Source organism: Tympanuchus pallidicinctus, unplaced genomic scaffold (assembly GCF_026119805.1).
Source record: "Tympanuchus pallidicinctus isolate F22 unplaced genomic scaffold, pur_lepc_1.0 scaffold45, whole genome shotgun sequence".
In the NCBI taxonomy this organism is placed as follows: Eukaryota; Metazoa; Chordata; class Aves; order Galliformes; family Phasianidae; genus Tympanuchus; species Tympanuchus pallidicinctus.
This window is the reverse complement of record NW_026294764.1, coordinates 419,168-433,355: the sequence shown is the minus strand read 5'-3', so window position 1 is coordinate 433,355 and position 14,188 is coordinate 419,168. Positions and strand designations below refer to the sequence as shown.

The window sequence follows — 14,188 nt, the reverse complement described above, 5'->3', positions numbered from 1 at the left end:
AATTAGCAGGATTTGTTGTGGCTGTGCAGCAGCACTGCTGGGAGCACAGCAGCTCATTGCTGCTGCGTGGTGCATTACCTGCTCCCTGCAGGGCAGCCCTCGTGTGCTGCAGCTTCCAGCACTGCCTTCTTTAGGTAAAGGGAACTGATGCTTTAAAGAAAGAGAAGGTCAGAGGGCCCCACACACACACAAACTGCCCAGCCCACCCCAGCACAGCTGGGCAGAGCTGAATGGCTCCAGTCCATCTGCTGCCTGGGAGGGCACACAGCACTGCCAGCCTTCCTGCATCGCCATCAAACAGCACTCAGGTGAAACCAGCCAGGTCAGCAACAGCCATGTGAGTGATCTGCTGTGCACAGAGCTGCTGGGATCAGCCCTGCTGCCTCCCACCTGCGCTCCCACTGCCGCCCCTCCTGCAGCACCGCGATGCTCACAGCGCTCCTTCAAATCCAACCTGGATCATCATCTCACTCTCTTTTCACCATCTCCATCTCCCTACTTTCAGCATTATTTAATACCCATTATTTCCACAGCAGTTGGAGGCTTCATACCACCTGAGAAGAGCTTGAAGCGAGTCCAGTGCTTGATGAAGTGCCAGCACTAAAAATAAAGTCTTTCTGTCACTGAAAAGCAGGGGCTGCCAGTTTCCTACTGGTGCAGAACAGCATTAGCATTTCAAGTCACACCAGTTCAGCCGTTCTGACCACTCAGTGTGTCACTGCTCCACTCAGCTCGCACTCGCTGACACCCGATCAAGGCATGAAATACAAAATCCTGCCCTTAAATTAAGGAAATTTTAATCCCTGACTGAAACAACTACATGTCGTAATTAAAAAGCTCACAGGTTTCACTCCTGAAGACGGACGTTCGTTTGCCATAGGTTTACTTAGCAAGAGAATGCTCTGCTGAGCTGCTCTTCAGCTCTGGAGGTGCTCCATCAGTGGCAGTGCTGCTCCCATCCAACCCCGTTCCTACAGCGCTCCTACAGAGCCAGGCAGGAGTTGTACAAGTTGGGCACAGCCAAGGCGTCAGCTTCCCCAGTGACATTAATGACGCTTAGAGACCCGTCGAGAACTGTGGTCTCTGTGATCAAAGAATCTGACCTGATCCAAGCTTTTACATCTCCCGTAAGTGAAACGTACAGCCGCTCCAGTGCCATGCAGATGCCCTGCGTGGTTCAGATAGCAGCAGCCCAGAACAACTCCTGAGTGCTCCGCCAGGACTTCCAAGTGTCACACAGCCCCAGAGTGCCTGCTGCCAAAAAAGGACAGACAGAAAAGGGTAAAGCAAGAAAGCAAAGGGAGGACTGCAGGGCAAGCAAGCTCTCCACCTCCAGGGCTATTTGCAGAAGCAGCAGCCAAACAGTAGCTAGGCCAACAGGTGAACTCAGCCTCCAAGTAAAACAAACCCAGGTGGAAGTCCAGCTAGAAGATGGCCACTTCCACCTTCACTGCACTGTGTCACCTGTGCAACAAGCTGCACCACAGGAGGGTGGCAGCAGGCAAACCTCACACTGAGTGCCACAATACAGGTGGTAAACATTTAGGAGAGGGCAAGGTCTGTGTCAGAGCCATGAAACAACCTCACCTCCGGGCAGCTGAACCCATTTCTGCTGAGGAGGAGAAGCAGTGAGCACCAACAGGGCTTGGGGTGCCACAGAGCAGCCCCAGCTCAGTGCCAGCTGCGAAGGAAGAGCAGCAGCTCACTGGGGAGGAGCTGAGGTTGCAGGAAGAATCAGCAACATCTTAACTTGACTAGGTTGGATGAGCAGGATGTGCCTCACTGCACAGCTGGGGAATGGACAGGAGGGCTCATTAGAAGTGAAGAAACTCCTGGGATAGAGAGAGATCTGATTAAAAGCCCAAGGAACCAAGCTGCTGGCACTGCCATTAGCAGATGGCATAACACAGGACAACAAACACACGGGTGGTCGTGCTATTTTGGAAGAGAGCAGCAAGGCTTTTACAAAGGGGAGTTGTAAGATATACAAACCCACTGGAGCTCCTTGGAGGGAAATGAGCACGAAGGGCAACACAAACCAACCAGCTCCTCACCAGGCCCTCAGCACAGCTCCTGGAGACACAGCACGGCTACAAATACCTGCTCAGCAGGGACAGCCCTGAAGGATACACAGCAGATTTTGTGCCCAGCAAACCTTTCCTGAGCTCTGTGCTGCCCAATGTGATGAACAAAGGATCCGGAAGATGAGGTGAATAGTCATAAAGCTGGCTGCTGAAACTGTTTGGGAGAGGAGAGAAAAGGATGAATCTCACAATGCTGGGTGACTGCTGAGAAAGTGACAGATGAAATTCAATGTGGGTAACTGTGAAGTGAGTCACAGGCAAAAAAAATACACCTAATGAAATGAAGCCGTGCACCAAAATGAAAGGCTTTGAGCTTATTACTGCCATCCAGGAACAAGCTCTTATGATTGTAACAAATAACTGTAGGAAAACATCAGCTCCAGGCTCAGAAAGCAAAGAAAACGTTAGAAATTGTCTGGAAAGGAACAAAAGCAGAAAATATCACTGGGCCTCTATATAAACAGATGGCACACTGTGCTTCCAGTATCCTGAATAATTCCAGCGTGCTCCAATTGAAAGAGATACAACAGACACCAAGCTGGTTGGGAAGGTTGATTAGAACTAGCCTTACTGTAGCAGCTGAGGATAAGCAAGTATTCCAGCACTGGGAGGACTGTCCTGGAAGGCAAAGCAACGGGAGGCACCCAGGGGAGACGCACGTGGCAGCCCAAGGCTTCTGAACTGCGATGCTCCCACCACTGCAACACTGCCATGGGAAACACGACCCTGGAGTCTCGTCAGAGCACCTCGTCCTCCCCAGCGCAGCTCTTGGTGTGGATGAGGCCTCGGCTGTTCAGGCAGCAGCACAGTGTGCAGGAAGCTGGCTGGAATGCCAGCACGTGGAACCGCTGCCAATGGCCACAATCGATTCTTTGTTCCTCGGTCGCTTTCTGCAACACTGAAAAATGTTCTTAAAGATTAAGAGCACCCAAACTAAATGGAAACGAATGGAATTTCTCTATCGATGGAGTCGGAGATGGAAGAGAAGCCAAAACCTGAAATAGCCATAAGACAATATTTGGCCATAAGCATTGGGCTCTTTCTATAGTCGCTATTAGCAGGGATCAAAAATAACTCGTGCAATATGCTCTGAAGTTTAAACCTTGGCTCTGCTGGCACACAGGCTGGCGCAGCCCTGAAGTCTCCCAACAAGAGGCAGACAAATGTTCCACTTATCTTTTTCGGCGTGAGGGAATGCTTGTTCAGAATAACTCAAGTGATATCAATTTAGAAGACAAACCATTCAGAGCCACGAAGGTCACACTCTGTTTGTCAGCCAGCCAAGGCAGACAAGAAAAGCCACTGCAAACTGCAAAGCTGAAATGCATCCTTTGTAAGAATACTTCCATCCTGTGCTCAGCTGGGTGCATTCGTTCAGGATACAGTCAGTTAGGAACAGAAAAAGGTCCAAAAATCAAGCATTACCAAGGTAATATCCCATACACATTCATCTTTACAGCTTAGAGGACACTAAGAAACACGATCTTGGTGCTGCTGCAGCAAACCACCCACAAATTCAATAGCATCCCCACTAAATACAGAGCGTTACTGCTAATGATTTGCACAACACAATAATATTTGGCTGTTTAAAAATCACCCAGTTTTAATTTTAAAGCTTTAACATTTGAGAAGACACTTGGCCTTTTAAGATTCCAATGTCCTTCAGTTTTTCTTAGCAGAAGGTTCATTTGCCAGTTCCTGCTTGGCCCAGCTCCCCGGCACACAGAGCTGCTCCCCTTGTGTACAACGGGACAGAGGGCACAGTGCAGCTTTGCTATGGTTTCTGGAGGTGTCTGTTACAGGCAAACTGGCAAGATCTGGCTGACAGAACAGTCCAAACGTTGGGCTTGCAAGGGGAGCAGCCACACGAAGTGCAGCCAGTTGGTGAGCAGCAGCATCCCTGTGCTGGCTGCAGAAAGAGACCTGCCCAGCTCCCAGGGATGCAGAGCAGAAGGGTGAGCAGCAGGCACAGCAACTGCTCGAGTAAGCTATCAGAAGAGGCTCTGAACCACAGCATGAACTTTCTGCTTCTCCAGCATCAGTGAAACAATGATTATAAGCACAACTTTTACCTTTTGAGGCTTGTGCATGGAGAGCGGGCGCCCCACAAGCTAAGGCAGCTGAGGAGGGCATCAGCAGGCAGCACAGCTGCCCTGGAGCAGCACGGAGCTCAACTGCTTCCAAAGAACAACAAAGAAGCCCAAAGCAAGACAAGAACCGAAAGCACACATCAAGTGATAAAACCGGCTTTAAAGGCTTAAGCCACGTACCAGCTCCACTGGAAGAAGGCCAGCAGCACTTGCTAACCCTCTCTAGACAGAGCTATTTAAGTTCAGTATCCATAAGCCTGCTTGAGATGATTGCTGCAGGCTGCTTAAAACCCAGCTCTTCTATCAGAAAATGCAGACGTGCTGATATGTGTAACACAGCACTGGGCATGTGCTGCCCAGCTGTGCTGAAAGCACCTTTGCCAGAGTAATCATTTTTGGTATCAGAAATCGTTGCATGAATGCAACACGTGGATAACACCCATAGTGTGAGCACCATTTGGAAAGCTCACCTAAAGACCCCAGCACAGGATTGGAGCTCGCAGAGACTTCTGCTGGTGCGGTCACATCACTTTACAACACAAATCAAAGAAATCCAGCCCCCCACAAGGCTGTGATGTTGGCAGTGAGCTGTAGGGCTCAGAGTGCAGCCCTGCCTGGGCAGCTGGGGCTGTGCTGTGCAGCCAACTTGCTCAGATCAGGCTGCTGCCCACACAGGGCACTGCCTACACTGGAGCATCACCCTGCTTACAAACACCAGAGAGCAAACAGGACAGCAAAGCGGTCCTTCAGACACAAAGAGTTGAACGTTCAGCCCTCCAGAACCCCAGGATTTCTGTTGGCAGTGGCAGGACCTGGAGCACTGCCCCATCTGTACCCAAGCAATTAAAAGCAGCCCCATCACACACAACTGCTGGGTCAGAGTTCAGCTTCCCCAGCAATCTCCCAGGGAAGAAATCCCTATTAACACACCTTGTGCCAAGTATCAATCTGCCACTCAAAACCCATCACTGATAACAGTACTGGATAAAGCTGATGCTCATACAAACTCAGATCCTGGAAGAAGATCCACCTGCGTCACTCTTTGACCTCAGAACAGCTGCAGCAGTGCTGCAGAATGCATCCAGCCAGCCAGCAAAGCAGTCGGGCTCCACCAGCTCCAACTGCCTGGCATCCCTTGGTCGTGGCGTTGCATTTACCAGCCCCAGCTAAGCAGACACAACCCAGGTTAGATGGGCAGAGGCCACACAGCAGATGTGCTGCACAGTCCTGCCTCACTGCACCAGCACTGCGTGCACACAGCATGGCAGCCCCTCGTCCGTGGGTTGCTGCCATCACACGCTTTCAGATGCAGAAAGCAGGAAGCTTTGTAACAAAATACAGTTAGCTGTCTGAGACAGCAAGGAATGACACATTATAAATAGGAGGTGGCTTCAGATGGATTCCAGAAATGGATGGTGAGCAACCACTGTGGCAAATCAATGCTCCAGCACCGAGCGGCAGAGAGGGGCCAGCTTGAGCTCTATCCTGAAAAGGCAGTGACACATAAAAGGCCACTGGCAGGTGCTCACCCGCATTCTGTACATCTCACAAGGATTTACGAGCAAGGCTGAATGCTGGAAAAGCAATGCTGAAATTGTTGGTGCCCCTCTGCAAGGTCAGCTTGTCGTACCACGGAAACATTCCTAGGGAGACCGACAAGCGAAGGCTGCCCTGGTTTGCTCAGTTACAGGAAAGCAGCTTCCAAGAAAAAACAGAGTGCCAAAAAATAAAAGCCAACAGAAAACCACCAAGAAAGAAACCACACCATTTATCCTTCAGGAAGGATTGTTCTTCAGATGAAAAAGGACCGTATTTGATCTGCAAGGAGACGGGTCTTCCAAAAAAATTTAACAAGAGTGCAGTTAGGTGTATTTTCCCAAACACTGCTCGCTTTTAACTACTGTACATGATAATTAATGCTGTCACGAGGAGCTGCGTGGGTGTCTGAATCCAGGATTCTGACGTCCCCATTTCCAGCAGCTTGAGAAGGCAGCAGGAGCAGCACGGGGATCAGATGCGCTCACCTGGCACCCAGCAAGGCGACAGAAAACCAGACGGGGCCCCGCGAGCTGCAAAGCTCTTCTGCATCATTTGTGCTGAGGGGAGCCCACGTCAAAGCCCACCGAACCACCCCCACTCAGCACACAGCTCCCATCCCCGAGCACCACAGATCAGTTTGCTGCAGCCCAAAAAGGAGACGGCAGGGACAACTGTTGCACCTCCCCTCGGGACAGCTGAAAATAAACCGCAGACTCAGACCCTGGGATTTTTCCGGGCACCTTCACCTCGCTCGGGCCGTGCGGCCAGCAGGGGGGTCAGCCAGACCGCTCACGGAGCAGAGCCTGCAGTGTGCGTGGGGCTGCAGCTCCCCAGCACAGCGGGGGTTTCTCCATCCCAGCCCTGTGCAGAAACACCACTTGTTAACAAGCACAGCAGATACCTCCAAGCATTTAAAGCCCCCTGCCCTGTATTTATACGGCCGCCCAACGCAGCATTCCCCTCTCCCAGCCAGCTTAAAAATACTGCTCTAATACACACAGCCAAATACTGCTCTAATACACACAGCCTGGCACGTCTTTCTGACTTATGGTAATAATCATCCTTGTTTGAGAGGCAGCACACCAGCCCCACAGCCTGATATTTTAATATTAGCCAGTTATTATCTCAATATATTACAACACGCTGCTGTTAAGATGTCTCACGAGTCCCATTCCTAAAACACCTAATCTCAATTCAAAGTCTCTGTACCTGTTGGCAACAGAAGCAGCTCCCGGCCCCTAACGCTCACCGTTCAAACATGCAAGAGGTGATAGAAATCACAATGCTAATACCAGGATGCTGCCCAGCTACAGCACAGTGCTGCGCATAAACACCATCCTTAGCATTTCAGTGGGTTTCAGCCACGTTAACATCAGCTGCAAGACATGAGCCCGGGGCAGCAGCCCTTTCCAGGCCTTGCATTCATGGCCCATTCCCCTGTTTTTGCTGAGGCAGCTCTCAACCTTATCAAACAGTGTTGATTCAGACAAGCATGCAGCATTAACGACGTGTCTCCATCTCTAATGCAGGCTCGAGAATCGCATTTGTCAAAGTCAGAAAGCTTCTGGCACCTCCTGCATACAACCAGCTTCCCCCCAGGTCCCTCTGCCAGCTCACTTGTTCACTGCTTGTGGAAGGATCAGAGCTCGACAACCTGATCTCTAGATGGGCAAACAGAGGCTGAAGAAGGAAATGATAAAGATGCACATTTCCCACCAGAAATACCCACCTACTTACTAAAGCACTGCTTCCTCCCAGCACCCAGCAGCTGAGTCCTGCTGCTGATGGCTTCGGTTTGCAGAAGCCTTACAGAGCAACGGCCCCGAAACAAAATAAAGGCTTTCCCTGAGCTCTGCAGAGAGCAGCAGCTCCGACTCATTTCGCTTCAAGGTTAGTTTGTTTAGTCTGGAGTTAATTGTGCCCACTGAGGAGACTGTTTTGAAACAGAGACACAAAGGACAGACAGCTGAATGAACCCATGGGGACAAAGCATGAAGCCAGAAGTGGGACTGAGTAAAGCAGGAGAGTAAATGCATTAGGTTGGTGAAGCTGCACTTTGGATTGGAACCAGGTTTGCCCACCACGTTTGTGCTGTATGTCAGCATCGGAGCTTCCTCACGTCAGGCAGAGGACATTGTTGTACCCTATTTACGAGGGAAGGCTGAAGTAAAGCACTGCAGTTACCCTATTGATAAACCCAACTGCTGACAGCATCAGATTTCAGATTGATGAGCAATATTAAGTACAGCACAGGCTGCAACTTCTGCTTTCATTAACAGAAGCACGTATTTGGAAAGAAACTCTGCAGAGCGCAGTGGAAAAGGTCTGGCTGTCCCCAGATAACCTTCTCTTCTAAGGATTAATGTATTTTTAGACAATGCAGCCACCCAGTTCTAAAAAACACAGCCTGATGTACGGCACCACTGCCCTCCGTTAAGAGACCTGAAGCCGAATTACCTGAAAGAACAGCAGTGGTGCCCCAAACACAGCCCTGTAACACCAGGAAGGTCTTTGCCAGCCTCGCTCGTTCTGTGATGGAGAGTCCTCGCTCAATGCACAGTGCTACAACTGCTCTCTCCAAGGCACGAGCTGGCTTTTGCCTTTTGGTGACCAACTCCTCCCAGGACCTGCTGTGCAGGATCTGCGTGAGCAGCCACTGCCCTTCTGGCAGCAATGCTGGCTCCATCCTTGTTATCCTGCAAAGAACCCCACTCTGCTTCAGCCTCCCTGCAGCTCCTACAGAGCAACAAGCAAACCTCTGCTCCACGGACCGTCCCGGCTGGACAGCCAGCAGCCCACAGCCCACCTCTGGACTTTTTGGTCAGCAACCGCGTCACCTTTCGCTTCCCCAGGCCTACACACCCTGTGTCTGAAAGCAAATAAAAGGCCAAATTTGCTTAACAGCAATCAACAACTGGCCGCCTTCCGCTGACGTGGGCACTGCTTTGGTGAGCTCTGCAAAGCAACCAGACGCGCTCTCAGTTTTACAGCCCTGACTCAGGAACAGGACTCTGTTAATTTGGGACTGCCACCGAGGCTCCAGAATCATTTGGCTGAGGCGGAATCGCTGTGCAAAGTACCCAGCTTCTAACAGAGCAGCTTCTGAACGGCTGTGCGTTGTCCTGCAAAGCCATCAGAAGAGCCAGACTACTTCAATGGGACTGCAAATGACAGTCCTGGGAGCAGATTCATCAGCAGCTCAGTTCTCCTTGGAAAACACAAGAGGAAAACAACCGGTACATCATCAAAGGGCAGACGAAGGATAAACAATCTTTTATGTTGTCATCCTCTCTGAAAGAGCCCTTAAAGACAGAACAGCACTGCCTACAAGGTTGGGAGATGACTTCCCATCTGTAAGATCGGCCTCCTGTTTAACAGAAGCAGATGCTGAGTCTGACAAATTAAGACAATTGACTTCATTACGCCTTCCATTACCTACACAGACATGCACTGGCACAGAGCAAGCCTCACTAAGTTCTTTAAACAAAGAAAAAAAAAAAGATTACCCACCCTTTTTGCAAAGCAAACTCTTTCTGGTAGCTGCACCTCTCTGCGTGGCTGCTTGGTTTTACCAGTATTAAACCCAAGTCAATGCTCACCATCATCTGCTCCACTCTGCATAATGCTCAGAGGAGATGTTAAGAAAATCCTCCCATGCAGTCCACTAGTCAAATCACCTCAGCTAACGCTTTCCCATAATAGCAGAATTCCCCATAACATGGGACCACAGGTATTTCAGACCTGATCGGAGATAACAAAGTGACAGCAAACATTTTCATCCAACACAAGCTTACAGCATTGAGATACATGCAGAACCTGTCACCAAACACATCCCGTCCCTTTTGGGTGCACAAAACCTCTCTTCAGCCACACATTGCTTCAGTACTGCCACAACACACACACGAGAAAACTTCAGTGAGACAAGGGAACAAAGTTGATATGAGATAGAGAAAACCAACTTCCTTCCTGAGAGGTTTCAGAGGTAAGAGCCCATCTCTGGGGGTGAGCATCTGCTCAACATCTCATTCACCTGAAGGCTCTGCAGAGCACCAGGGCCCAGGTGCTGCCATCACCTGATGGCTGCTAAGACAAAATTCTTCCCATGTACAGAGCTGTATTTGTGGTCTGCCTGGTGATTACTGCTTGCCACATACTCAAGAAACGTGACCTTGCAGCAATAATTGCCCATTGATCAAAGTCTGACGGATCCAATGCACTCCATGATGCGCTCCTGGCCGGGCGTCCCGTGCTGCACAGCAGGGATGTGCTGACATTTCTGGGCAGATCCACCACAGCTCCAGCAGCAAAACCCCCCCAGGGGCTCCCAGCTCCACTGCACTACCCCACCTTAGCTTCAGTCTTCTCCCTGTTCCAATCACCTCCCATTACTGACTCTGACATCTGTATGTTTGCTTAATTACACGACAACAAACTACTGTAGAGCAGACTGTGAGCTCTGTGCCATTTGCTTATTTTTGGAGCTCAAGAAGAATATGAAGACCTCTGCCCAGCATAGTGACAGCCACAAGCAGGTGAGCTTGTGAATGGAGCTTTTCAACGTCCCAGTGCTTCAGTTTGATGCCAAACAAGCAAAAAAGAGAGCAGTAACTGGGTTGGGTGGCTATTTGTGCTATTAAAGCACTGGTGCCTACAACGATGTTATTACAGGTGTTTTTTCCAGGCTGTGCTCTGCTCTCCCCATCCCATGGCTACACTCAGCCCACGACACCCCCAGCTCACCAAACCCTCCTCCTGCCCGGCGTGCCGGCAGCTCGATCCCGCTGTCAGACGCGGTGCTGTGGGATGGGATTCCAACGGGCTGCCCCCATTTGTGGAGGCGTTCGAGGCCGGGTGGGCGCAGCGCAGCCACAGCAGGGTTGGAAACGAACAGCAAAGCCGTTCTACGGCCGCAATTTCACCAACCCTGCTATTGGTTCCGAACCGGCCGCGGTTTCCCGGCACCGAGGGGCAGCTCTCAGTACCGCGCAGCTCCGTGCGAGCAAAACCCAGCGCAGGTTTGCCTGCAGGCTTCGCCGTTCTGCAGCCGCGGGGTCCCGAGCAAAATCCGCGCGTCCCAACGGGAGCCGGGCGGCTCGGTGCGGCACCGCCCGCCCTCAGCACAGCCCTGCACGGGGCCGTTCGCGGCTCGCAGGGCAGCGCTGTGACACCGCCGCGGCTCCCGCACATCCCGGCTCCGCTCTCATCACGGCGCTCCGTCCCGCCCCGCACCGCCGCTCCGCGCGGTTCCGACACCGCTCTGTTTACAAACAGCCCGCGGGGAGCCGCGCGTCCCGTCCGACCCGACCCGATCCCAGCGACCCGTCCGGTCCCGCACGCACCTGGTGCAGCGCCGTCAGCCCATCCACGTTGGTGGTGTCGATGCGGGCGCCGCGGCCCAGCAGCCGCTTCACCTCCTCGGTGTCCCCGCTGGAGCAGGCGGCCAGGAACACGGCGCCCTCCTCGAACCGGACGCGGGATCCCCCGGCCCCTCGGTGCCGCCCTCGGCCGCCCCCCGCCGCCACCGGCTCCTGCTCGGTCAGGGAGCCCTTCCAGCGCCGCAGCTGCTCGGCCCGCCGCAGCCGCGCCGACTCGGCCCGCTTCCCGCCCAGGTGCTCCGGCTCCGACATCGCCGCCGCCGCACTGAGGCGCAGGGAGCGGCGCGGAGCCTCAGCCCGGAGCGGGGCGCGGCGCCCCCGCCGCCATCTTCGCCGCTACGCCGCCGCCGCCGCCGCGCCCCGAGCGCCCGCGCCCCGCGGCATCCCGGGACTTGTAGTTCCCGCGGGGGGCGCCGCACCTGCCCCGCGCCGCCGCGCGGCTCCCGGCGGCCCCCGCGCGCGGCCGCACCTGGGCGCGCGCCGGACTACGACTCCCGGCATCCCCCGCGCGCCGCGCCCGTCCCCGCCCCCCGCCCGCCTTCCCGCCCGGCGGGGCCGGACGCCATCGCCGCGCCCCGCCGGCAGCGCCGCCCGCGGGGTCCGCGGCTCTGAAGGCCGAGGGGAGGGCGGGGATGAGGAGGAACGGCGGCTCCGCGCCTTCCCCATCTCCGCGCTGAGCGAGCGGCACCTGCCAGGCCCCGCCCGTGCCAGGCGGTGCGGTGTGCCCGGAGATGCAGTGCCCGGTTTTCTCCATCGTTAAACGCACAGACCGCACCGAGGGGACAGCGAGGCTCTGCCCGCCCCGTGCGGCGCCGTGCCGTGCAGCGCAAAGCAATGCAGCGCAAAACAATGCAGCGCAAAGCAATGCAGCGCAAAGCAATGCAGCGCAAAGCAATGCAGCGCAAAGCAATGCAGCGCAAAGCAATGCAGCGCAAAGCAATGCAGCGCAGCGCGTCCAGTCCCAGCTGCGGTTCGGCTTTGGCGGCGCTGTGCCGTCCTCGGGCGCCCCCTGGTGGCGCGGCGCAGCACGGCGCTTTCCCGGTGCCGTTCCGTCGCGTCCTGAAGGCGGATCCCAGCGGATCTTTCAGGCTGGAAAGGGACGCTGAGATCCGCAGTCGCGGTGATGAGCTGAAGCCACGCTGGACCAGGCCTGGAGCTGCACTGCTGTGCACCGATGGTGCAGCTCATGGACTTAATGCCCCCGTGAGCTGTGCAGTGAAGCCGTGGAGCTGCGGGCTGCCCTGCGCTCCTGGGAGCAGCACACAGTGCTCCTATGGAAACCGCCCGGAAAAAGCCATTGGATGTCGATGTGTTCAAGACTTTGGTTTTCCTCTCAGGAATTTTGGCCAAGTATCTTTGCAGAGATTTCTACATCCAGGATTCCTGGCTGTCTGAATGAGCTTCAGAGTGCTAACAAGACCGAGAGGCACCGCCCATGAGAACTGGCAGTAATCCATGCAAACAGTGCTCCCCAAACTTCTGGCATGTGTGCCGTTACTTCTGGGACGCCGCTTTGCCCATGCACAGATTCTCACATCTCCCCAAGCTGTGGGATCTGCTCCGGCTGCCTCTAAATCAGCGCAGCACCTTCCTGGCAACGTCCACTATGATGGGCACTGTGTGCAAACCCTGCAGCAACCACAGCTGGGTGTGCAGGTTGGACTCCATAGTGGAATTTATCCTCAGCAGAATGAACAACTCTGCAAGAAGGGGCTGCTGTCTGTGCCTGTGACACTGCTGCCATCTTCCCATCTTTCTGACACCCCGGGGTCCCTCACACTGCTGACCACATTCCTGTCTGTTTTCCTATGATGCTCTTTCGAATTTAGCCCAGCTCTGGTCTTTGAGCACGAAGCTTTTGAACAAAACGTTCTTATTGCAGGTCTGCTCCCAAGATGATCACTTTGAGCACACACCATTCATTCATCCCCCACATCCAGAACAAAATCCGCATCGTGTGCCTCCAGCTGCCGCTATCTTGAAGTACTGTTTTCGTTCCCTTCAGTTTCTCCTGAACCTTGACTGCTCCACGATAAATAAGTGCTTTATTTATGAAACAAACAAAGCTTTCTGGCACAGCCCGGATTTGTGCCTCTCACCTTTCACAGCAGCCTTCCCCGCCCCGCGGTGCGAAGCATCGCAGCGCCGACCCGACAGCAGATGGCGCGGGGACCCACGGCACCTGCCGAGCTGCGGGGACGGCTTCGCCTCCATCCGCTGCCTCTAAAGGGCTCCCTCAATGGAAGGGACCGGCCAGCCAAAGCCCTCCCCCTCGAGGACAGCAAGGCAGAGAACCTTAGGATCGTTAAGGTTGGGAAAGACCTTCGAGTTCCCCGAGCCCAACCGCAGCCCGCCCCCCGCACCGCCCACATCCCTCAGCGCCACTTCCGCGGCTCCGAACGCCCCCAGGGATGCTGACCCCTGCGCACTCCTCCAGCCCTGCAGCGAACAGCCCTGGAGCAAAGAGCAGAGCTGAGATTTGCAGCAGCAGAGCCCAAATTTCAGGATGCTGGGCCCTTTTCTGAAGATGTCACTCAGCTTTTCATTCATCCGTTCCGTCTTTGGAGGAAGGAAGTGGGGAGACGTGAGCCTCCAGAACCCGACAGCCCTGCTGCACATCTCTGGGAACTCAGCAGGAGGGGGTGGCTCTGTCCAGGTCTGCAGCCATCTGCAGCACCAGAGTGCTGAGCATTGCACACTTCCTATGAGTCATCTCATTTCCCTGCCCCGCGGGGCAGGACGCACGTCCCCATGGCTGCATCAGAGCTGGGGTAAGGCTTCAGCCCTCAGCAGGAACTCAGAGAGCCTGCAGGGAGATCCGTGGCCATCAGGAGCACCTGATGGTGACGTGGAGGTGCTCGTGTCAACCTGCGTGGTGGCAGCTGGGGATGCTCTGCTCAGTGACGTGGAACCCATCGCTCTGCAACCACCGCAGGGAGCTGCAGTGAGAAGGGATCAGCCTTTTTTCTCAAGGGACGGGACGTGTAGGTTGCTCTATAAGTAGTGCCTCCTATTTGTTTCCAGGGAAACCACAATAGATACAAAGAACACAAGAACACGATTTGATAGAGCAAATTCTCAGCTCCTCAAATTCAAAGCT

At 54.0% G+C, this 14,188-nt stretch overlaps 1 protein-coding gene across 8 annotated transcripts in view; it reads right to left on the bottom strand.

Annotated features, from left to right (window-relative positions):
* PPP1R12B (protein phosphatase 1 regulatory subunit 12B) overlaps positions 1 to 11,413 on the bottom strand; it is an 84,221-nt gene extending 72,808 nt beyond the window's left edge. For 4 of the 8 annotated variants that reach the window (XM_052702538.1, XM_052702536.1, XM_052702539.1 and 1 more), the window contains exon 1: positions 11,053 to 11,412. In XM_052702538.1, the coding sequence (XP_052558498.1) occupies positions 11,053 to 11,340 (288 nt within the window). In that variant the 5' untranslated portion in view covers positions 11,341 to 11,412. Of the gene's footprint in view, positions 1 to 11,052 lie in introns of all 8 variants that reach the window. The other 4 variants (XM_052702543.1, XM_052702541.1, XM_052702535.1 and 1 more) reach the window with 3 other exon arrangements.
* Positions 11,414 to 14,188: the final 2,775 nt, after the last annotated feature.